The 25,743-nt window shown below is 40.7% G+C and overlaps 1 protein-coding gene across 1 annotated transcript; it reads left to right on the top strand.

Moving 5' to 3' along the window:
- Positions 1–697: 697 nt before the first annotated feature.
- CWF19L1 (CWF19 like cell cycle control factor 1) lies at positions 698–25,185 on the top strand. The gene is made up of 14 exons (XM_082673903.1): positions 698–793; positions 3,620–3,704; positions 4,931–5,009; positions 5,846–5,947; positions 7,373–7,587; positions 9,522–9,640; positions 12,282–12,366; positions 13,991–14,131; positions 15,038–15,152; positions 15,911–15,990; positions 20,850–21,059; positions 22,663–22,782; positions 23,231–23,328; positions 24,774–25,185. The coding sequence occupies exons 1-14, from the start codon at positions 771–773 to the stop codon at positions 24,916–24,918; spliced, it is 1,617 nt and encodes a 538-aa protein (XP_082530029.1). The 5' UTR covers positions 698–770; the 3' UTR covers positions 24,919–25,185.
- Positions 25,186–25,743: the final 558 nt, after the last annotated feature.

The raw sequence follows: 25,743 nt of genomic DNA, 5'->3' as shown, positions 1-25,743 counted from the left end.
TTGTAGAAGTTGTGAGGAAAATCAGAACTTTGTTGTTCTTCCTTAAACTTATTTTAAGTTTTAGTTAATTTTGAATTGCTTGGCTGCATTTCGTGAGTCTCCCATGCCCCTCAGTTGTCAGGAACTCTTCCATTTCCTTAAACGCTGTTGTCTCCAACCAATAAGGCCTGAATTCTCCAAAAAACTCAATGTCATGAAAAACAAAAGGTAGGTGGGCCATCGTAGATTAAAAGAGACTAGAGGGACTTCCCCGGTTGTGCAGTGATTAAGACTCCGTGCTTCCACTTGCAGGGGGCGCGGGTTCCATACCTGGTAGGGGAACTAAGATCCCAGGTGCCCTTGGTGTGGCCAAAAAAATGAAATAAAATAAAATCGTGTATTACAAATTTCCCATGTACTCTTTTTTTTAAAAAAATATTTATTTATTTGGTCTGTCTTGCCCACGAGAGTTACATCATTAGGTTGGGGCCAACACCGTACAGAGAGTTTTCTAGCAATTCAATAATTTCAACTGCCCCCAAGTAAAAAATTACAATCGGAATGTTTTTCGTCCTTTGTCCCTTCTTCTCCACGCTCCTGGTTTCTTGATTCCTGCTCGAGGCAAAACCACCTGAGAGAGGCATCTGTCCCTCGGCGCTCTCCGTAGGTAACTGAGATTTCATTGGCTGGGAGCGCTGACGTCTTATCGTAGTGCGGCCGCCTTTTCCGGAGGAGCGTGGGTTCGTTTTCCGTATTTTCGGTGGTCGTCCCAATCCGGGGTATAAGGGCAGATGGCTGAGAAACCGCTGCGCCTGTGAGTGATCCTGAGTATGAAGCGCGCGCGCACGCGTGTGTGTGTGTGAGAGAGAGTGACCCTGAGTCTGAAGCATGTGTGTGTGTGTGACCCTGAGCCTGAAGCGGGTTGTGTGTGTGTGTGCGCGCGCGCGCGCTGGAGGGGGTTTTCTAAAGACAGAAAGGCGGGGGCGGAAGCCTGGCGGCTGCTGGTGAGCTTCGATCGCGTCTTTGCCTGGCCACTGCCGGCCTCTTTCCTGGCCGTTTTCGCTTCTGAAGAGGGGGACTCTTGGCGACACTCGCTGAGAGAGGAGGAAGCTCCTAGCGTCAGGCCTTCTCCATGTTAGGCCGTCTTGGTCTCTGACATCATTTCCCCTTCGTTTCTCCTCGCAGTATATTTACTAGCCAAAAATTGTAGGCATGGGGCCCATTGATGGGCTCTGGGCAGTGGTCGACAGGAGAGAGAGACAGGGCCTTTGCCCTGGCGCACTTTTTGAGGAGATGGTGAAGAGAGGACTTCCATTCATTCATTCATTCAACAGTGTTGATTGAACAATTGCAGTGTGCCGGGCACTGTGTTAGACGTTGCACAGATGGAGTTCCTGCCCTAATGGATCTTACAGTTTAGGGAAACGTATATTAATCAAATAATCCAGATAAATGTTGAATTACGGTCCTGATAAATGTCAGGAGGAAAAGGTTCACGGTTCTGGGAGGGTGTATAGGGTATTTGGATTAATGTGAGGAATCAAGGTAGTGAGGATTGAGCCTTGATTAATAGTTTTGTCTTTATCCTAAAAAAGTTACTGGATCACTGGAATGTTTAAGAACGCCTTGGCATGATCAAATTTTCATTTTGGAAAGCGATTCTGGTTGCAACGTGAAGAAAAAATTATAGCCAAAGTAGAAAACAGCTAGGATTAGATAGCGTAAAGGCAGAGAAGTGCGGGGGTTCAAGGTTTATTAAGGAGAGGACATCAACAGGGTTTGGAGGTGGTTTGGTTATGAGTGAGAAGGTGTCAGCATTGTCCTGGTCCTAGATTTCTTTCTTCAGGGGGGTAGGAAACACTGGAAGAGGGCCCAGATGAGGAGATGATGAACTTTGAGGTGTCTTATGATGTACAAACTGGACAATGGCTCTCCCCAAAACAGAGATAATTCCATGTGACAACTGCTATGAGAGAGGAAATGCAGGCTCCTGTGGGAGCACCAGGATTTGGTGACTGATAGGGGCTGGAGGGCTTCCTAGAAGAGGTGGTGCTCAGAAGATAAGTGAAAGTGGTAATAATTTATTACAGAAATTGCTCTGAGGAGCTATATGGATTTCTGATGTTTTGAGAAGAGGACTTTCTGAGCGGTCAGGAAGGCTTTAGAGATGTGATAGACCTTGAAGGATGGGAAAATTTTAGACTCAAGATGGGTAGTGTGGGACTGTTAGGAGAAGTAACTACCCCAAGGGAATGGCAGAGACAGAGAGTGATCAGATCGACAGTAGGGAAGGTTTCTGTTATGGAAACTTGGAGAAAGCATTGGGAAGAGAGATCAGGAACTTGTGGAAAGCTGTGGTTCCTCAGGCAGTGGAGTTGTCTTAATGTTTTTGAGGAAAGAACATTAAACTGCTGGCTTTACGTAGGGTGGACAGGAAGAAGGGAGAGTATTAGAGGAAATGTAAGTATATCCTCTGCGTTGTATCCAATACCAGATTCACCGTATTTCTCTCTGATTCTGCCTCTGCATAAACTACAGGACTCTCAGTTGCTCAACCTTGTAATTATCCTCCGTTCCTACTTCTCCACTCCAATTTGTGTTCAAGTCTTCAGAATTCTAAATTTCTCGTCTGTTTCTCTCCTCCCCATCTTCATTTGACATTGCCCTCTTTGCTGGTATTTTTGCTTATAGTCACTTGTTCCTCCAGACCATCTTTCAGTCTGTTACTAAAATGATCTTTCTAAAACAGATATGATCGTTTCACTACTCGCATTTTCACTACCTTGAAAATGTTCAGTGGTATGGACAGTAAAGAACACCAGAAAGACATACTGACAAAACAAGAACTATAATATTTCAAGATGAGTTAAAAGACATTAAGAAAATGATATGAGAAGTGGAAAAACCATGTAAATCAAAAGTATAAAAACTCAGAAATGAGATTATAGAACAAGTTACCTCAAAACTTAGGGTCAGTCTGCCTTACAAACCTCAGGTCTTGTCAGTTTCTATCTCCCTACCCCATAACACTTTACACATACCTCCTATTATTGCCCTTGTTCATATAAATTTATAACTATCAGCGTATCTCCCCTTCCCTGATTGTGTACTCTTTGAGGCTTGAACTGAGTCTCTCTCTTCTTTATACTCCTAACGTGTCCTTAGCATAGTACTTGGCATACTGCACTTAGCAAGCATGTCGTAGATGTCCTGAGTGTGTTTGTTGAATGGATGAATGAGGCCCTGTGCTAAGATAGTGGTAGTGGAAACGAAAAGGACAGGATGACTTTGAAAGATATTTGCAATAAAGGAATTGAGGAGACGATGACTGGATGGGGGATTTTTGGGTCTTGGTAACCAAGTTGGCAGTAGACTCAGCCACAAAACTTGGCAAGTGAGAATAAGCTGGTTCAATTTTGGAGGAAATGATAAGCTAAATTTTAGATATGGTGAAGTTATTGGTGAGACCTTTAGGTGGAGCTGCCCAGTGGTCATTAATAGTTCACATTCAGTGAACCTCTCAGGTAACCTCAGAGACTGGATCACATATCTCCCTAATCCAGGAAGACTAGGGTATACCAAACCTGGCAGGCTTATTTGTGTGTCCTGCATTGCCTTAACATTTATGTCTTGTTTGCAGCTTGGCATGTGGAGATGTTGAAGGAAAGTTTGATGTTTTATTCAATAGAGTTCGAACAATTCAGAAGAAAAGTGGAAACTTTGATGTAAGATGTTTCTTTTTACTGCATTTAATTTGACTGTTGTAATCAAACATAGTAAAATAAAGTTGGGGCTCCTTTATACATTTCTCAGTCAAACACATACTCTCCTTTTTTGTTAGACTGAGTTCCTTTTTTTTTCTTATGTATACAAATTTATTTATTTATTCTTGGCTACATTGGGTCTTCCTTGCTGCACACAGGCTTCCTCTAGTTGTGGTGAGCGGGGGCTACTCTTTTCTGCGGTGCACGGGCTTCTCATTGCCGTGGCCGCTGTTGTTGCGGAGCATGGGCTCTAGGTGCGCGGGCTTCAGTAGTTGTGGCACGTGGGCTCAGTAGTTGTGGCTTGTGGGCTCTAGAGCACGGGCTCAGTAGTTGTGGTGCATGGGCTTAGTTGTTCCGCAGCATGTGGGATCTTCCGACCAGGGCTCAAACCCGTGTCCCCTGCATTGGCAGGCAGATTCTTAACCACTGCTCCACCAGGGAAGTCCGAATTCCTTTTCTGAGCATGGGAATTTAGTAGCTGAAAAGTGGTGTGGGAAGGGAGATGTGTTTACTGTAGACCCTTCTATACTTTTTTGAATTTGAATTTTGTTACTTTATTACTGTACGCAAAACTGAAAACAGACTAGCAGAACCTCCCTAAGTGATTCTGACCCTGGGTTTGGGAAGCACAGATCTATTTCATGGGTATATGGTATGAGTGAACTCATAGCATATTTGCAAATGCTTCACAGACTAAAGAGTCCTATGTAATTGTTATGTGTTGTTGCCAGCTAGACTGTAAATTTTTAGAGTACAGAAGAGTATTCTGGATATGGGGATAATTTGTTCATTGGGTTAAAGGTTGAGTAAGACAACAAGCAGGAAATGTGTCCTTTATGCCCTGTATCTCTCAGGGTATCTAATATTGTTTTGTATTTTGCAGAGAGATTTTTTAAGGTTGATGTCTCCATTTTTCCCTGACCCTCTTGTCTCTTTCCCCAGCTTGTATTTGACATCCAGGGAGCCAAAATTTAGGAATTCATAGAAACAGTAACTACTACAATTGTTGTAAAAAAATTATGTTTAGAAATTCTGTAAATTGATTAAGGAAATTCTGTAAATCGATTAAGGAAAAAACTGGGATCATTAAATAGGATAATTAGCTCAATAACGTTATTATCAATTAATTATGTACTATTTGATATTATTTAAAAATCTCATATATCTGTTTAAAAAACTCATTTTAGCTGCTGTTGTGTGTAGGAAATTTCTTTGGCTCCACTCCAGATGCTGAATGGGAGGAATATAAAACTGGCATCAAGAAAGGTACAGAACTTTTTTTTTTTTTTTTTTTTTTTTTTTGCGGTACGCGGGCCTCTCACTGTTGTGGCCTCTCCCGTTATGGAGCACAAGCTCCGGAGACTCAGGCTCAGTGGCCATGGCTCACAGGCCCAGCTGCTCCACAGCATGTGGGATCTTCCCAGACCGGGGCACGAACCCGTGTCCCCTGCATTGGCAGGCGGACTCTCAACCACTGCGCCACCAGGGAAGCCCCAGAACTTATTTTTAACATATGATTTCTAATAAAGTTTCAAGACTACATGGTTCTTGCCTAGTTGTTTTTCACACATTAGTGATTGAAGAGTTTGCCTTTGATTTCTGCATTGACCTGGGAAGAATGCCTATATATCTAAATGTTCACATTTTGAATTTGGTTGGATTTAGTTCCAGAAAAAGAATTCTCTTCTCAGTAGGAAGGAATTGAATAATGCAACCATATGTGTTCTTTTTTTCCCCTAGTTTCAGTGTTTTTTATTAAGCTCTTTGGGGTCTGTGTTTTCCTAACTATACATTGACCATCCTCTCTAAGATGTTACTTCATCAGCCTAGTGATACCATTTAATAGTCAAGCCACAAGGTTGGTTGTAGGATATCCTATGTGGTGACCGTGTTCCATGTATAGGATTGCAGACTCTTTTTGGCCATGCCATGTGGCTTGTGGGATCTTAGTTCCTGGACCAGGGATCAAACCCGTGCCAGGGAATTCCCTAGAATTGCAGACTCTTTACTTTTGCTACAAGTGTTTTTCCTATGAGGATACAGTTCTCAGGTTCCAAAGCAGATCTGCTAATAGCTGGTGTCATGTCTGTTTCTCTCACTAGCTCCTATTCAGACATACGTGCTGGGTGCCAATAACCAGGAAACAGTAAAATATTTCCAAGATGTTGATGGGTGTGAATTAGCTGAAAACATTACTTATCTGGGTAAGTTGATATCTTGTGTGTTTGTAATGAACATAATGTGTCCCAGGAATTAGCCTCCAAGGAAATTTGTGGCTGGATTCATCTGCCATTACTGCCTGAGAGAATGGGGATCAGGGTTTTTTTTTCTAAAGTCAGTGTCTATACCTTTAAGACTATGTCATTTTTCCTATGTTGTCTCCCACCTCTCCCCAATCTCCTTGTACTTTCACAACCCAATATATACTCTTTCAGCCAACTAGAGGAATAAAATATTTGACTACAGTGTTTGAAGTACGTCAGGTATAAATTGTGTTAAAAAAAATTCTATGTATGTGGTCTCACCATATAACATTGCTAGATGTACACAGCTTATTTGTTAATTGGACTCCTAATTTACTATAGCTCTAGGTTTCACTGAGGTTTTGAAAAACTCAAGTTTTTAGTGCTGATACTTGGGTTTTTCACTGCTTTTGTCCTTTTTCTGATTCCAGGTCCACTCTTCAATTCCAGGTTAAAATTGTTCCTCCACAACCCCCTGAAACTCTTAGTGGTTCTTTCAATGTCTGGCTGTTGTAAAAAGCACTGTCAAATTTTGCTTTTCTTCTCCACTTGCTCCCCTCCCCCCACCACTACTGCTTCTTGCATCATTCAACTCACTTCTATCTAAAATGGCTCAACTGGTCTTCACATTTCCTCTCTTGGTCTCTCATTTCTTTAGAAAGCTTCTACATTTCCTTTGCTATAAGTGCTCTTTTTATAGTTTTTTTATTAGTATGTGTGTTCCTTTTTTACTTTATTATTCTTTGTTAGTCAATATGTGTGTTCCTTTATTAGTTAGTATGTGTGTTCTTTTATGAGTTAGTATGTGGAAAGAACCATTTGAGAAGAAGAGACTCAGTAGATGAAAGGGAAGTGAAAATTGATGGAACCAGCGTTCTGGCGGCAGCAAGAAGGAAACGGAATCAAGGGCACAAGCTATGAATAAATTTAGATGATGGCAGAGTCTCTTAATTTTTCCCAAGTAATTGCTTTTTCCAAATGTTTTCCTTCATTTGGAAGCTTCTGCCTTCATGAAGAGTACATTTATTCTAGACTATAGCTTACTCACAGCTGCAATTATTTTTTTTTCTTCTCAGTGCCTCTCCCTGTATCCAGGTGTCTAGATTTCTTTTAGTCCCTTTGGAGTCTCTAGAAGGCAGAAAGCCTTTTTCTTAATCAGTGCTTCCTAGGTTTTTTCATTTGCAAGGCACCTGGGGCAATCAGACTGTGGGCTCCAGCAGCCTTCACATAAGGACTGCTCTTACTTACTGAACAGGAATACTGTTGTAGCCATCCAACATTGAGACCTAGGAGCTGGAAGTGGGGCATGGGGAAAGAGATTCATCACCAGAGTGACATTTCATTCAGCAGTTTGACTAAAACTTGTCCATTTTTCTTTGAACCCAGGTCGTAAAGGTGTCTTCACTGGAAGCTCGGGGCTGCAGATTGTGTACCTCAGTGGGACAGAGTCCTTAAATGAACCTGTCCCAGGTTACAGTTTTAGTCCCAAGGATGTGATTTCCCTGAGAACAACGCTGTGGTCAACATCCCAGTTTAAGGGTGTTGATATCTTGCTCACATCCCCATGGCCCAAGTATGTGGGGAACTTTGGGAATTCTTCTGTGAGTAGTATTTGTTCAGTTGGAATTTCTAAAAGCAAATTGCAGTGGCTTAATTTGAGCTTTTTTGCTCTTTATGTGACTATTTCAGCTCTTAGTTCCTTTCAGTACAAATCTTTTATGAATTTTTCAGGTTACTTAAAGCCTTATTGGCTGACCAAAGCAAAAGTTGATCTTAATGAAAGCATGATTCACTGAAGAGAGAATGCTGAAGTCTTACTTATAAATGAATTTTTTAAAAAAATTATATTCTCTGCTTCAAGTACCCTTTCTCAAGCTTCTTAAGAAGTTTTGAGGGGTCACTAATTTTCAGTGAAGAGATTTATAGCTAGTGGCAGCTCTGTAGTTTTATTTCCCCCTTTCCATTCCAGATTATATCTTTTTGGCTATCAACATATTTTAAAAGGTGGAATCATCATGGGATTGAGGATAGTGATCTAAAAGTTGGGAAACAATATATTGAAAACTTAGTACTTTTCTAATGGGAAAGCTTTAATGTTGGAACGTATTGGAGCGTGCCATGGCGTTCGATCTAAATATTTTTGTAGGAAGAGGGTGTACACCAGGTTGGTGAGTGACAGCTATCATGGGGAGCTACCTTGGTGGAAATCAGCCTAAGGAAGACCTTGAAAGGTTGTATGTGAGCGCAGAAAGCATCAGCTGAACTTCAGTGAAGGAAAATGTAAGAATGCATTTAGGGACAAATATCAACTCCTAGATGTAGAGTTATCAGATATGATCCAGAAAAGGGCCTTGTAGACCACTCTGCCAACTTCAACATAATGTGTCCATGACTAAAAAGGCCAACAAAATACCAGGCATTGTCAGGATTTTGAAGGGAGAAGGGACAACACTTTCTTCCCCTTCCACAAACCTATGGTTATTCTGCCACTAGTATACAAGAGGCAGTGCTGGTTGCAGCGTAGAGAAGATACAGCAGAACTAGGGAAGATCCAGAGAAAGACTACTAAAGTGGTGATGAGAGAAAGACACGTGATACTCTATAAGGAAGAATGAACAGCAGTGCTAAAAAAGTTTACAATTTTTGATTAAAGTAGATTTTGATGAAAGTTTATAAGTAATCATACAAGGTATTTATAGGGGAGAAAACAGTATATCTCACTAGTCCCTAAGGTACTGTAACTAACCTCAAGGCCAGTTCCCTGCCCTTCAGCAGACACCTGAAGGAGGCAAGCATAAGACAAAAGGAAGGTTTTGCTTTACTTAGTGGAAAATTAACTTTGGTAATTTCTTTATTTCCAGTTAATACCTTCTCTTAGAATGAAGTTCATAAATAATGTTATGGATGAGAGAGCACATAATTTATTGTTAATGGAAGCTCTGGGAACAAACCTAACTTTTGACAGACTTTGTATTACAAACTGTGACAAGGGCACGGTTGTGCCCTTCCACAAGCCACACCTTCCTTGACTGAAGCAAAATAAAGGATTGTATGCTTATGTGATGAAGTCCTTGAATGTTCTACGGCAAATATTCTATGGATCCTAGGGGCCCTGAAAGCTAGCTTTTAATTTTGATCTTCTGCAATGACTATGACTGTCTGCATTGTCAGAACTACAGGAGCACAATGAAGCAACTTATGGACGTACTACTGTCTGTGGGCTCCAGAGAGAGTGCTTACTTTCCAAAAAAAGATTGTAATAAACCTTGTTTTGGGTATTAGTATGGAGGAGTTACCTTCTCCCTTAACCTCTGGCTTCCAACAACTGTTCCTATTTCTGCATTTGTAATAGCCCAGTTCCCCTTATGTGTTGAGATTTCTCTGATGCCATAAGTATGGAATTCATGACGCAAATCCTGCTGCCCACATTGTAGCCACATAAATATTCCAAAGACATTTCAAAGTGTCTTGTTATATCTCTGCATTTCATGATAACTCTTAGGTCTGTTATGATGACTAAGTTTCTATTTACTAGGGAGAAGTGGATACCAAAAAATGTGGCTCTGATTTGATCTCCAGTCTTGCCACAGGCTTGAAACCAAGATATCATTTTGCTGCATTGGAAAAGACTTACTATGAGAGGCTTCCATATCGGTGAGTAGCATTTCATTCTTTTTGTTTTTTTGAAGAATTTGCCTGGATTTTCTGTGTAAACTTCTCATGTTCATTTCAGCCATATAATATCTTGGTTTCTTTTAGTTACTCAGGCATGAAATGAGTGACTTTCAAATCATTCCAATTCTCTGAGTTTGGTTTCCTAATTTGAAATACAAGGGATTGGATGATACTGTATCATCCAATGTATCATTTAAAGCCCCTTAAAGGTTTGAGGGTCTGACATAACAATGCTGTTTAACTATCATAGCTTGATGTACAGTAAGTCCTGTTTTGATCAGGTTAAACGGTTACTCCTTGTATAGTCTTTTTTTTTTTTTTTTTTTTTTTTTGCGGTACGCGGCCTGTCACTGTTGTGGCCTCTCCCATTGCGGAGCACAGGTTCCGGATGCGCAGGCTCAGCGGCCATGGCTCACGGGCCCAGCCGCTCCGCGGCATGTGGGATCTTCCCGGACCAGGGCACGAACCCGTGTCCCCTGCATCAGCAGGCGGACTCTCAACCACTGCGCCACCAGGGAAGCCCCCTTGTATAGTCTTAAACTCAGGATAATCACCTAAGAAGTATTTCAATTTAGGAATCAAGAACTTGTATCAATTTTTTCTCTCTCTCTCTTTTTTCAGTATAGCTTGGAGATGGAGTTTTTAAAGGATGTATTACAGAGAAAATAAAACCAGTGTTTTATAAGTAATAGAGCTAAGTAAAGTTAACTCTGAAAGATCTTCACTTTAAAGGCATGGGTAATCCCTAAAATGATTTATAAAAACCTTTTTTTTTAATATACAAAAGCAATATATGTGTTGTTGAAAGTTCAAAAAATATAGGTGAGCAAAAAGAAGAATATAACCTGCCCTTTCCCTATAATCCCACAGCCTAAGATATAACCATAGGTACTACGGATTTTTCTTTTATATCTCCATATATGCATTCCAGAAAAACCTCTTGTTCTCTGAAACCATGCACTAAAAACAGAAAGGTTATAGGAATAAGCCACTCAAAACTTTTAAGGATCCAAATATACATTTCTCTGAAGAACATAAACCAGTGGCCAATAGTCACATGAAAAGATGCTCACGCATCATTAGCCATTAGGGTAATCCAAATCAAAACCAATGAGATACCACTTCTCACCCCACTAGGATGGCTATAATCAAAAAGACAAATAATAAGTGCTGATGAGGATGTGGAGCAGTTGAAGCCCTCATACCTTGCTGTGGGAATGTAAAATGGTACAGCTGCTTTGCAAAAATACTTGGCATTTGCCTACCATATGACCCAGCAATTCCACTCCTATTCCAAGTGAAATGTAAACATAGGTTCACAAAAAACTTGTACACAAATGATCATAACAGCATTATTCATAATCGCCAAAATGAGGAAATGACCTAAATATCCATCACCTGATGAATGGGTAAATAAACGGTGGTATATCCATATGATGGAATGTTATTCAGTAAGTAAAAGGAATGGAGTACTGATAAAAGCTACATGTGTGAACCTTGAAAAGATTATTCTAAATAAAAGAAGCCAAACACAAAATACCACATATTACATGATTCCATTTATCTGTAGTATCCAGAATAGGCAAATCCATAGAGATAAAAAGTAGATTAGCGGTTGCCAGGGGCTAGTTGGAGGGAAATGGGGAGTGACTGTTAATAGATACAGGGTTTCCTTTTTTAGATGATGAAAATGTTCTAAAATTAGATAGTGGTAGTGGCTTAGTATATGTCAATATGCTAAAAACTGGTGAATTGTATGGTATTTGAATTAGATCTTAATAAAGCTGTTAAAAAAAAAACAGCAAAAAACCCTGTACAACTTTTTTTTTTTTTACATCTTTATTGGAGTATAATTGCTTTACAATGGTGTGTTAGTTTCTGCTTTATAACAAAGTGAATCAGTTATACATATACATATGTTCCCATCTCTCTTCCCTGTACAACTTTTTAACCAGGGCTGTAACAAAAACCCATAACTATCATAATAAAAATACTGGCCTTTTTTTTCTAGGGAACATAGACACTCATGTATTTTTATATTTTTCCTAGGAGAATGAAATCATGCTATGTATTACCATTTGAAGCATTACCATTCCACTTAAAACTCATTTCTCTTTGTTTTTCATTATTATAGTTTTTTATTACATAAAAGAAGAGAGAATAGTGTAATGATCCCTCCTGAACCCATAACCTACTTCAGCAATTATCAACATTTTGCCAATTTTCCGACTCTTTTAAAGCCAAATTTAGAGTTTTTTGTGCTTTTCAAATACGTGACCTCATTTTTTCCTAACAGCAGCCCCGGGAAGTAGGGGTGATTATTCTACTAGATGGACAGGTAACATCTGAGATGTTACTGGTGGTGATGTAGTGATAGACTTAGGACCTGTGCTTTTTTCATGGCCCCATGGAGTCTACATATTTCATAATTGCAGATCAAAAGTAAAGTTTGTTGGTGGGAATTCCCTGGCAGTCCAGTGGTTAGGAGTCGGCGCTTTCACTGCTGGGTTCAATCCATGGTCAGGGAACTACGATCCCGCAAGCCTCGAGGTGCAGCCAGAAAAAAAAAAAAAAAAGATAAAGTTTGTTGGTAACCTATTATCTTTCCAATATGTTATAGAAACCACATCATTCTGCAGGAAAATGCACAGCACGCCACCAGGTTCATAGCTCTGGCAAATGTTGGAAATCCAGAAAAGAAAAAGGTAAATTTTGAGTATTTGGTGTTTGGTTAATATTTATTGTCTGCCTGATAAATGTTCCTCTTGCCAAGTTTAGCATTCAGATCTTCTCTTCTCCCCAACTGCGATGTCCCAGTACTTCAGTGACTTTACTCTTTATAATAATATGGTAATGAAAGGTCAGGTTTCCTTGGGTCCTTTGTAGGAGATTTTAGAGAAGGGTTTGGGAAAATAGGCCCAGTGGAACAAAGGCAAAATTTCAAATGAATGATGTCTTTCTTCCCACATCCATGTGGTCGTCTCTATGGGTATTTTTCATGAGTTTGACCTCAGATGGTACTCTTGTTTTGCTTCTTTTAGCAACTTCATTTAGCAGAAATAATAAAACCTTCCCAAGGATTTACCTAAGCCCTCGTTGGCTTTGGGAATCTTAGTGATACCTTGAATCCTCCTTTATACTGGAAAACAGTGCAGGTGAATGAAAGAGGGTATACCAGAAAAGTATATTGTTCTCACTTCCCTGAGAGCACTTCTGATTCTGTAGGGCCAAAAGCAGGATATTGTGGATTGGAATAGCTAAAGATCAGAACGGTCAGTCACGTGGGAAAATATATAAATTATCTGAAGATTATCCTACTATAATATGCCGTAAACAATGTACATGCAAAAGATAAATATTTTGTTTTTTTCCATAATATCTTAAACTTTTAGGCCCAATGCATTCTTAGCAAGTTTAGATTTGTAATTTTTTTAACTTCCTTCCCTCCCTCCCTCCCTTCCTTCCTTTCTTCCTTTTTTTAAACTGCCCTTTCAAGACCGAGCATCACTCACAGTATTTTTAGTCTATTGCTTTACTTTCAGGGACATGTTAGCCTTAACCCTAAGCAATGCATACTTCACTCAAAGAATATGCACATTTTAAAATTTGGAAAGTATTAGTAAATTCATTTCAAAATTTTGTTCCAGTTTACACCCCTACCAGCAGTGTATGAGTCTGTTTTCTCAATGGGTAGTGTCAAATTTTTATTAACATTTTTTGCCATTATGATATAAGAAGGTTGTGTATCATTGTTAATTAGTTGTATTTCCCTGATCAGTAGTGAGGTTAAGCATCTATTCATATCTCACGTAGTTTTCAGTATCTGTGCCATTAGTCCATGGTTTTAGATATTTATGTGAGTATTTATTTCTTTGCTACTAATCCCTAAGAAAATCTATCAGCATATACAGCAGAAATTGTATAAAATCAGAGGGAAACACTAAGTTGTCCAATTCAGTTTTCATTAGAAAAAAAGAAGGGCAGTGCAGTGACTATGGACAAAGTGCACAAAGATAAAGGACCCAGAGACAGAAGCAGTTTGTCTTCAAGGGTTATGGAGCAAGTCCCTCTGGGCCTTGCAGTGATAGTTGTTCTGTGTAAGGGCTGGGCTTTGATTAGTTGCTTGTTACTTCATCAGCCCTTGGTTTGCCCCTGCAGGGATCACTGAAACGGCATTGCTGTGGATTCTCTGAACCACAGATGGGCTGGTTGCTGCTCTTTAATCTTACTCAGTTTCTGAAGCTTTGTGTGAAATGTTATAATAAAATAGGTTGGTTACATTTGCACAAACAGTATTTCCCTTAATATTATGTTGTTCTTCTCCCAAAGTATCTTTATGCATTCAGTATTGTTCCTATGAAACTAATGGATGTAGCAGAACTGGTAAAACAGCCTCCAGATGTCACTGAAAACCCTTACAGAAAGTTTGTGAAGCAAGCATCCATAGGAAAGCAGATTCCTGCCCCTGAGGTATGTTCTGACTGAGAGGTGGCATTTTCTGGGCAGGATTGCCCATTACAGGTGTCCTTTTCCTGGTTATAGTTTAATTCATAAGGCAAGTTTAATCCCTCGAATCTAAATCTTTTTCTTTCCTTTGGGAAATCATGCTGGTGATTAGAAAGCCTTAGTAGATTTCCAGTAAACTCAATGTGTTTTTTGTTTTGTTTTTGTTTGTTTTTTTAATTATATTTTGGGGTTAACAGTTTCATATTTTTAGTCTTTCATTGTCTAAACTTGGTTCATATGTTGGGGTTACACATGTAGAGTCTTTCCTTGTCTAAAGTTAATTCTCTGTTCTTAACTCTTCAGGCAAAGATCCCAACTGCTTGGTAGCAATGTAATTTGTGATTTTATAATGAGTGGTATAGGTGAATAAGATTTACTCTGAAGAAATTTCTTAATAGCAGACTTTTCTGAAATTCGTTTTCCCTTCACTAAAGCAAGGAATGTCAAGTTTCTTTACTAGTATGCATTGTCTACTTTCTCAGACTTTTTTTCTTATCTTTTTAATTAAAACTCAGAATTGTTTGATCTGTGAAATTGTAAGACTGCACCATGGCCCTACTGAGAGAGAAAGGGAAAGGAATGTGGGTGGGTTCATGCTATTCTGTTTTAGGCAAGAGTTGCTGTATAACTTGCATTTTAATTCACTTTTCCAAAGGGATAAATTTGGTGGTAGCTTGGATAAGTGTTGAGAGGTATGACTGAGAGTCCAGGCATCAGGATTGGGAAAATATTTTTCTTCTCTAGAATAGGCAGAAAGGGCAGGGAGGAAAGACATGACATGGCAGGAACATTCCCTTGTATGTGGATGGTTGGCTACTTGTCTAAAGGTTAGTTTAATAACATTTACTCTTCTACCTTTGGCTGTTCCAGGAAGATTCAGCCTGTCAGTTTTTCTTTGATTTAAATGAAAAGCAGGGAAGGAAGCGTTCATCTACAGGCAGAGATAGCAAGTCTTCTCCTCACCCAAAGCAGCCTCGCAAACTTCGTAAGTACCTTGGTTCCAGAGGTTTCTTATGTGAGCAAAAACTGTTATTTTGGGTCTTGTTTGGGAAGCAGCATTGCTAAGAGAGCCTCTTTTGGCAGAAGAAGATTGTATATTGAATCATTAGGACCAATAAGAAAAATAAAAGAATGCAAAGGTGGCCTGACTTTGAGGCTGTCTGAGGCTATTCCTGTCAGAACTATGGAAAAAGCTCCTTTCCATCATGTCTGTAAACGTAAGGTTAAGAGCCTACAAAACCAGTTTGGGTTTATAAAATAATAGAATAATCAAACTGGTAGAAAAGACTTACAGCTATTACATTGAGATCCTCTTTCTCCACCCCCTTGTTTCAAAGATGAAGAGGCTGACTTCGGGAGGGTACACGTACTCCCAGGGTCATGTGGATAGCTGCTGGCATGACTAGAACTAGAATTAGGGCTCCAGACACCCAGTTGAGTGTTCTCTCATTGCAGTTAGTTGCCAGTTACATGCTACTTTAGTCAATATATGGTTATCACATGGATCACCTACCTGTGGATTGGTTACAAATTCAGAACTTTTAATAGAGGTTTAGTTTCATTGATAATGGTAATGGGGGCAGGGGTCATAGTGGGAGCACAGCAGACACAGTCCGTTGTGGCAGTACTGTGTACATATCAGTGTTTGCAGGTTGCAAAGATCAGACAAGGCTGAATTCTATAGGGTGGTTATGTGCTGGAGTGCTTGGACCATGGTAACATTTGTCTTTCTTCCACATGAAGCTCAGCCTCCAGGACCCTGCTGGTTTTGCCTTGCCAGCCCTGAAGTGGAAAAGCATTTGGTGGTCAGCATTGGCACACATGTGAGTTACTTCCATGAACCTTTTACAGAGGAGACACCTGTTTGTTTTCTGTTAACTTTATTGAGTCATAATTTACATATCATAAAATTTACCTAGTTTAAGTGTGCAATTCAGTGATTTTTAGTTAACTCACTGATTGTACAGCCATCACATAATAGTTTTAGAACATGTTCATCACTCCAATAAGATTCCTCATGCCCATTTACAGTTAGTCTCCATACCCACCCACAGCCCCAGGCAACCACTAGTCTCTTTTTTTTTTTTTTTTTTTTTGTGGTATGCGGGCCTCTCACTGTTGTGGCCTCTCCTGTTGCGGAGCACAGGCTCCGGACGCGCAGGCTCGGTGGCCATGGCTCATGGGCCCAGCCACTCCGTGGCATGTGGGATCCTCCCGGACCGGGGCACGAACCTGTGTCCCCTGCATCGGTAGGCGGACTCTCAACCACTGCGCCACCAGGGAAGCCCAACCCCGAGTCTTTTTTGTCTTCATTCCTGTCTGGGCATTTCATATAAATGGAATCGTACAGTGTCTTTGTGTCTGGCTTCTTTTACTTAGCATAATGTTCTTGATGCTCATTCATGTTGTAGCATGTGTCAGTTTTCTATTCCTTCTGGTCAAATAGTATTCCGTTGTATGGATATACTACATTTTGTCTATTTATTCGTCAGTTGATGGACATTTGAGTTGTTTCCACTTTATGGCTATTAATGAACATTTGCATACATGTCTTTGTGTGAACGTATGTTTTCATTTCTCTTGGATAGACACCTAAGGAGTGGAATTGCTTGTAATTTTATGTTTAACTTTTTTTTTGCGGTACGCGGGCCTCTCACTGTTGTGGCCCCTCCCACTGCGGAGCACAGGCTCTGGATGCACAGGCTCAGCGGCCATGGCTCACGCGCCCAGCCGCTCTGTGGCATGTGGGATCTTCCCGGACTGGGGCACGAACCTGTGTCCCCTGCATCAGCAGGCGGACTCTCAACCACTGCGCCACCAGGGAAGCCCTATGTTTAACTTTTTAAGATACTGCCAAACTATTTTTCAAAATGGCTGTACCATCTTGTTTTCCCTCCAGCAATGTATGAGGGTTTCTGTTTTTCCACATCCTTTGCCAACATTTGTTATTTTCTATCTTTTTGACTAGAGCAACTATAGCAATTCTCCTGTGGTTTAGTAGAGCCAGTTTCACAAGATTGCTCCTTCTCTCCCTCCTCTCTGACAAATAGGTATGGCTCTCCTAGGGTGATGTTTTTATGTAATTCTTGAACTTTATATGTTTTTATTTCATACTACTTGGGGGTGATGAGTTGCTTTTTTGAATTACTATTTAAAACAAGGATTTTCTTTTCTTTTTTATTTTTAATTAATTTATTTTTGGCTGTGTTGGGTCTTCGTTCCTGCACACGGGCTTTCTCTAGTTGAGGTGAGCAGGGGCTACTCTTCATTGCGGTACGCGGGCTTCTCACTGCGGTGGCTTCTCTTGTTGCGGAGCACGGGCTCTAGGCGCGCGGGCTCAGTAGTTGTGGCTCACGGGCTCTAGAGCACAGGCTCAGTAGTTGTGGCACACGGGCTTAGTTGTTCCATGGCACGTGGGATCTTCCCGGACCAGGGCTCGAACCCGTGTCTGTTGCATGGGCAGGCGGATTCTTAACCACTGTGCCACCAGGGAAGTACAAACACAAGGATTTTCTTTGTCCCAAAAAGGGAGTCTTCTGTTGCCTTTACACTCATATTTGGCTAAAAATGTTGACATTTTTTTATATCTTCAGATTTAAAAACTTGAGTTTATTAATTTTTATTTGTGATAATTATGCAATGTTGGGAACTGACTTACACTGATTATATAAAAGACTAAAGTGATAAATTCTCAGTTTTGCCTAGTAGTAGAGGATATAGCTTCCTAATGACGGGAATACCCACATCCACATTCCTGGTATGGGTATCTGGGAACCCAAGATAATAATTACAAGATTGCTTGGTAAGCACTGAATCAGACTATGAGAACTGGATGATTTTGAGAAGGATTTTATTCAGACTGTGGAAAGTTCTGATGAACTATGTGTGTCTCACAGTAAAGTCATCCTATTTCAGATTTCCCCAGATACTTTTCCTTGGGCAGGGCTTGATTAGGTATTAAATAATATTAGTTTTTGACCCTCATTCCTCTGGGATTCATATAGACCATTATTCTTCTTTTTCATTCATTTAGAATGAAAGAAGCTTAATTTTCAGGGTTAACATTTGCACCCTAGTCTCCCATGACTAGAATTGGCTATTTCCCAAGGCTCCTGAGGAAAATATTTACAAATCATTTCTTAGTGTGTGATGCTTCTGCAGACAGATACTTTCATCCATTTTTCACTGATTTATTCTAATTTTGTTTCCTGGGGATGACCTTTTCCTCAGCTTGTCCTGACAGTGAGGGCCCTCTTCTGTGGGCTCCTGTAGACTGACTAGAATCTGTGTCATCTTACACTCGAAGTCGTATCCCTCTCCTGCCATTATTGTTTGACTGAAGAGTCCCAGTCATTTACATTTAATTTTTATGTCTTGCATATTGGCACACTCCTGTCGGTAGGGGGAGCATGAATGGGGTCAAGGCCTGTGACACAGCTGGGCCATAGAGCCTGTGGATGAACTCTTCAGTGGGAAGAGATGCAAACTTGAAAAACTCTTCTTTTTATAGGAATACCTTTTTGGATTAACTCTCTTGGATCTTGGTTTCCTCCTTGGATTAGTGCATGCTATCCTTCTCTCCCATATGGTATGGTATGGGGGAAGGCTTCAGACTGCCTTCTGTTTCGGAAACAATAGGTTCAGAATGCCATGCAGGGCACAAGAGATTTGGAATGGGTGACTTAGCTCCGTGCTGCTCTGGGCCTCCAGGAGAGATGGCCTTTCCTTTCCATTTATTGTACCTTTCTATTGCCTAGGGTATCTGGCTTAGGGTATGAGCCTAGGGGATAATCAGGAAACCTGTTTGCTTCTCATATTGACCTAAAGCTAGAGGGGCAAAAAGTATCTCAGATTTTGATTGTGGCCCAACCCAGCACACCAAGTAGGAGGTCACATGATGATTTTAGCCTAGAGCCTACCTAGTAATCAAGTTTACACTTACCTGTGCTGTCCTTTGTTGTTAGAAACCTCTTGGGAACCTCTGGTGACCTGTGGGTGTCTGGCACAGGGCTTGGAGTCCCCTCTGTAGCCACTCCTCTTGATCTCCTTTCATTACTTCTTTCCCCTGGCTTTTTCTCTGTCTTTGCCATGCCTTCCTCAAGGAATATACATAGAAGTATGCTAATGGCCCATGGCTATAAATTGGTAAAAGCAGGTGCGGGCTGCTAAGAGTCCAGAATAACTATTGCAAAATCCATGCATTTGTCTATGGGAGAAATATTCATTCAGGTCTTACTTATACATTTGAGATAAAATTAGAGATAATTCAAGTATAGAACAGATTACAAGTTGAGAGTTTGAAAAGAAAGGAAGAGATCAGCCAAGTGTGAAACTATTCACAAGAACTAGAAGGTACTGCCTTGGGGGGTGCTATTTAGTCTAGACTAGAAACTTCCGTAGCTTCAGTGCACATCACAGTATAAAAACTGCTGTTTATGGCGGTGACCCACTGACATAAAGGAAAGGCTAGAAAATTCAGGCTTCTAGAGTAACCTTTTAAAACAAACACAATCAAAATGGTTATTAAAAATTTTTTTTAATGTTTTAGCACATATGAGGTTTTGATGAACTTTAGTCATCTGGGATATTAACTCTATAGATGTGTTCAGTCCTCTGTGCCAAGGAGATCGAGGATGATCACGCTTTAGTTTGTTTCTGATACTTATCCTGTCATTCTATTGGGCTTTCTCAGTGTAGATGAAAAATAAATGACTCCTTCCTTCAGCCTTAACTTTGAACCCACCACACTAAAAGTATACTTTGGATTGTTTTTCTAAAGCTCCAGTACCTTCATTTGCCTGCGTTGATATTCACTGGCCCTTTCTCTACTCACTCAGTGTCTTCCCTTCAAAGAATGTCTGAGTGGTAGAGCAGTCTTGCATGTTTAGGTTTTGACAGAAATATTTTTAGTTGCTGTTTAGCTGCCGGCAGCCATTGTTGGGAACTACAGTTTTTTTGGATGTACCTGAGTTTGAGGTTTCTTCTTCTTCCTTCCCTGTTAGGTTATGTTTGCTTTCATTTTGTAGAGGTTAGTCAGCAGCTTAAGGCTGTAGGGACACTGGATGCTAATCACGTCATCTTTGCCTTTTTCATGAGCCTAAGAGGTGTATTTAGGGGGTGAGGTTGGGTGTCACTGTAAGGAAAGTGGTTCATTTGAAGTCAGAAGTGGTATCTTTCTTTGGCTGGGGGTGATAATAAACTGAAAAATTGCTTTCAAGTTCAGAGCCTGGGAGGAAAAACCAACCGTCTGTTCCAGTCTCCTTCAGCTCTGGTGTGTTTGTAGCCAAAAGCCGGTCTGCGTGCTGCTCATTGGCTCCCAGTTCATTTGATAGTTGCATAGAAATTTGTTGCATCTGGGAACTCCCTGGCGGTCCAGTGGTTAGGACTCCACACTTTCACTGGCGAGGGTGCGGGTTCAATCCCTGGTCAGGGAACTAAGATCCCACAAGCCGTGCAGCCAGAAAAAAAGAAATTTGTTGCATCTAATCTCATTCTTCAGCAGGTGCTTGACAACATTGTTGTTATAACCTCTAAAATTAGATTTTTTTAAGAGGAGAATTTCTACTGAGAGCCTCTTGAGCACTTTTCCCACACCCTTGGGCTCACGCTCTGTAGAGGCTTTTCTCCCTGAAGAATCACACATGCAGTATTGATGTCTCACTTCTGTGTGCTTCCTCTTCAGTGCTATCTTGCCCTGGCCAAAGGAGGCTTATCTGATGACCATGTCCTCATCCTGCCCATTGGACACTACCAGTCAGTGGTGGAGCTTTCAGCAGAGGTGGTGGAAGAGGTTGAGCAGTATAAGGCTACATTGAGGCGCTTCTTTAAGAGTCAAGGCAAACGATGTATTCTATTTGAGAGAAATTATAAGAGCCATCACCTCCAGCTACAGGTAGGTGGTCTCTGCCCAAGAACTTGGAAGGGCTGTATGGGGACCTGGATATTGATAAATATTTAAATAATGTTAATTTTTTTGAAGTATAGTTGATTTACAATATTGTGTTAGTTTCAGGCATATGGCAAAGTGATTCAGTTTTACATATATATATATATATATATTTTTTTTTTAAGATTATTTTCCATTATAGGTTACTACAAGATATTGAATATAATTCCCTGTGCTACATAGTAAATCCTTGTTGTTTTTCTATTTTATGTATAGTAGTTTGTATCTGTTAATTTCATACTCCTAATTTATCCTTCCTCCCCTCCCTTTCCCCTTTGGTAACCATAAGTTTGTTTTCTATGTCTGTGAGTCTGTTTCTGTTTAGTATATAGAGTCATTTGTATTTTTTTTTCAGATTCTACATATCAGTGATGTCATATAATATTTGTCTTTCTTTGTCTGACTTCACTAAGTGTGATATTCTCTAGGTTCATCTATCTGTGTTGTTGTAAATGGCAATAGTTCATTATTTTTTATAGCTGAGTAATATTCCATTGTATATATATATATATATATAAAACATATCTTCTTAAGCCAGTCATCTGTTGATGGGCACTTGGGTTGTTGTGTAAATTGGTGCAGCTGCTATGGAAAACAGTATGGAGGTTCCTCAAAAAACTAAAAATAGAGCTATCTATGATCCAGCACTCCCTCTGCTGGACATATAACCAGTAAAGATGAAAACTCTAATTCGAAAAGATACATGTGTGCCAGTGTTCATAGCAGCACTATCTGCAATAGCCAAGACATGGATACAACCCAAGTGCCCATCAACAAATAATGTTAATTTTAATACTTAATTTTAATTAATATTTAAGTATTTGATTCTAATGTAAGGTTAGGTATTTAAATAGTTGATTTCATATGTAAAATATTTAATATGAATTTTCATATTAATATTTAAATAATATTCATTTAAAAGGTTAAAGAGTTTCTAGTGATAAGTCCAGAGATTTTACAGGGATTCACAGGGTAGTGCATGGCAGTACAAGTGAATAGCACAGATAGTAAGTGCCTTGTTGAGAAAAGGAATGGGTAGTCGAGGAAGGTTCCAAGAAAGGTGTGGGCCTTGATAGATAGAGTTTGGAAGAGAGTGGGTATTTTGTGTGAAGCTCAGCATGAGTGGCAGCTCAGAGGTAGGAAATAGTCTCAGATCCTGCCTGGGGCTAGCAGCTCAGAAATTCAGAGACTTATGGATAATTTGATTGTCGTTGTGGTGGTTTTCTTTCTGGCACATTTGTTAAGTTTTCAAATGGGCCTGACTCTGCCACATATATTATATAGGAGCTGGCAAAGGCTTAATGACAAAGAGATCTCTTTCTAGCCTTTCACACATCAGAGATGGGCTCCCACATGTGGCAGACAAGCTCATAAGTTTAAGTCCTTACAGACAGGCTGACATAGACCTGTCTCGCCTGAGGAGAATCTCTGCTGAGGGGTGTTTCTCCACCCCTGTGATGGATTTGCTACGTCTCAGGGACTGTGCGGGAGGCATGAGCTCTCTGAGACCTGCATGAAGAATTTCTCCTGCTCCTCCCCCCCGCCCCAGGTCATTCCTGTGCCCCTCAGCCGCTGCGCTACTGATGACATTAAAGATGCCTTCATTACTCAGGCACAGGAGCAACAAATAGAGCTGTTGGAAATCCCAGAGCACTCAGACATCAAGCAGGTAAAACAGGAGGGGAAGGTCATATTCCAGGAGAAGTAAAGACCTGGTTTCTGACATGTTGAGCCTGAGGTACTCAAAGGTGTTTAAAAAATGTTAAATGGGCAGGTGACAATTTGGTACTAGAGCATGGGGTATTGATTAGACTAGAGATGAAGATGGTATTACATCAGTGCCTTAATGCTTTCCTGGGAAGAGCAAGAAATTAGAAATTTCCTAAGGCAGGAACTTAGGAAGGTAGGTGCTACTGGGAGGATCTTTGTAATATCTGCCAGTTTGGCTTTTTAAACTCTAGTTCCACTAAGTGGCTTGGGATTTATATCTGCTCACATCCTTTTTCTTGTGCTTCTAAGCTGAATTCTTTGCCAAATTAAAGCTTTAAAGAGATGGGCTGGGATTTTTGACTTTTAAAGCACTATTGCATGTCCTCATATGACTCTGTTTACTTTAGATTGCACAGCCAGGAGCAGCATATTTTTATGTTGAACTTGACACAGGAGAGAAACTTTTCCACAGAATTAAAAAGAATTTTCCTTTGCAGTTTGGAAGGTTTGTACATTTTTCTTATTTTAAATGTATTTTCACTAGACCTACTCTGAACGAAGTAGTGGGCTGCATGGCCAGTTGAGTAAAAAGCCAAACAAGGAACAGTCCTTGCCCCAAGGAACCAGTAGTCTTAGGGCAAGTCAGATGTTTACATATATGACAGTAATGCAATGCAGAGTGTGAAAAGCACGAGTAAGGAGGGGACGGTGCCAAGGCTCTCGCGAGTGCAGGGCCCATCATGTGTCCAGGGGCCACGATTAGGGATATATTTGACCCCACAGCCATCCAGGATGAACTGCTTTTCTGCCACCATGTTTTCAGATTCATTTAAACTTAGTTAAAATAAAGCACCACTTCTTGGAGACATGGATCTTCTGGCAGCCAGGGAACTTGAACTTCGCCCTGTGGAGGGCCTCAATCACATGTTTCTTGTTCTGCAGGAACAGTTGTGGATGGACATTATGACTTGGCCAATGTGGACCCTGGCCACTGTGCCCTGGGGCTTTCCCAAGGCACCGTGCATACCTGTCTGGAGCCTAGATCAGGGACAGCATGCCAGTCATGAATGTCCACTGGAAAGGGCTGTCTCCAGGGTCCCTTAGGGCAACCCATAGAGGCAGCAGGCTGCATACACTACGAAGAAGGCTGCTGTTTGCAGTCACTGCACACTGGGGCCCCATGGGGAAAAGAGCACAGTCAGCTTAATTGGCTGCAAAGGAGTTATTTCTAATATATCAAAATAAGTAAAAGTATAAAGCAGTGGCATTTAGAAGGTAGCTTGTGTATGTGGTGGTTTTGTTGACATTGAGCCTGTGCTGTTGTGCCTACGTAGCCCTGAGTGCACTAGAAAGAGAGGCAGAAAGTCAGAGTGGGATATGATACTAGGTGCCTGACTTTTCACCTCAGCACACTAATGGCCCAAGATGACAGAACTAGAGTTTAAGGCAGGATGTAATTACAGCTAGTTTGGTGCTTTGATTATGTTGTCTCCATACATCAGAAAACCCTTATTTTGCATTTCATAGGCAAGGAAATCAAGGCACAGTGATGAAGTAATCTGTTCAAGTCACAGATAGCAAGTGGCAGAGCTAGGAATGGAATCCAGTCCCTGATATTTCTGATATCAGGGGCTGCCCTCTTTCTACTGTGCCATGTTGCTTCTCTAGGTACCAGTAATGTAGTTCCAAGTTGTTCAGAGAAGTAAATGGAATTTGAGGGGCTAGAAGAGCTAAGACCTGAGCGGGTCACTTATAACAGGCATGACTTTGATAGATAGAATGGCAGAGATGGCTCTCAGGGCAGAGAAAATGGTATGATTTAAGTCAGAGAAATTTGCCTACCTTCTTTGGGTGATGCTGAGTGGAGCTCTCTGGCTGGAGAGGAATCGAAGGAAGAGTGGGTTTTGGACTGATACTGTCCGTTTTGACTTCTTTGTGCTTTTTCTGCAGGGAGGTCCTGGCTAGTGAAGCTATCCTTAATATTCCTGACAAGTCTGACTGGAGGCAGTGTCAGATCAGCAAGGAAGAGGAGGAGACCCTGGCTCGTCACTTCCGGAAAGACTTTGAGCCCTTTGACTTCACTCTGGATGACTGAGCAAAGGGAAAAGCACTTTATGAACTTCACAGGATGTAATGGCAGCCTGTTTTTTGAGAAACAACAGTCTCCCACGGGGACTGTTTCCCTGCCTCTTTTTTGTGTATTCCCATGGAAGCTGCCTGCAGCAAGAGGCCTAAGATTGAATATTTTTTAGAAAAAGTCACATTCTAGGATGAAGATCTTATGTTAAAAGCATGTCTGTCATCAAACTCCAAGTACAGCTTGTTTTTATTAACATTTTCAAAAATATTTAAACTATCATATAAAATCCAAATGCTTTTTCATGGTTGGGAAGTGTCTTGCGTTCATGTTACCTATAACCATTGAAATGAAGTAGTGTGTGTGTATAGTAGGAGGGGCCAGGGCTTTAGGCCCAGGTGTTATCCCAGGATCTCACAGGTGGCTTCTCACTGAACAACCCAGGATGGAGAAGGCCTTTGCCATTTTTCTCTTATAGCAGTCATCTTACTGATATAGAAGAGCTCATTCAGTCCTTCAGCAAATACTTAACTCCTATGTGCCAGGCATTTTTCAGGCTCCAGGAGTATAGCCATGTCCCAGCATGATCCCTGTTGTCCAGAATTTACGGTCTAATTGGGAAGAGGAGGGGCAGATTTTTAAAAAGAAGACGAGTTCTCCTTTAGATACTGAGTTTTAGTTGCTGTTTGATAGTTACAAATTCATGGAGATCTGGTTTGGTGATAGGGTTTTGGGGCTCATCAGGGTATAGGCCATAGGTGAAATTATGAGAATGGATGGAAGTAGGGTGAATACAGTCCTAAGCTGAAGATGACTACCTGAGAAATGTCAATATTTAAGGAG

This window comes from Grampus griseus (genome assembly GCF_964374135.1).
Source record: "Grampus griseus genome assembly, chromosome: 16".
Taxonomy (NCBI): Eukaryota; Metazoa; Chordata; class Mammalia; order Artiodactyla; family Delphinidae; genus Grampus; species Grampus griseus.
Note: the sequence above shows the minus strand (reverse complement) of the source record. Positions and strands in the feature narration are given on the sequence as shown.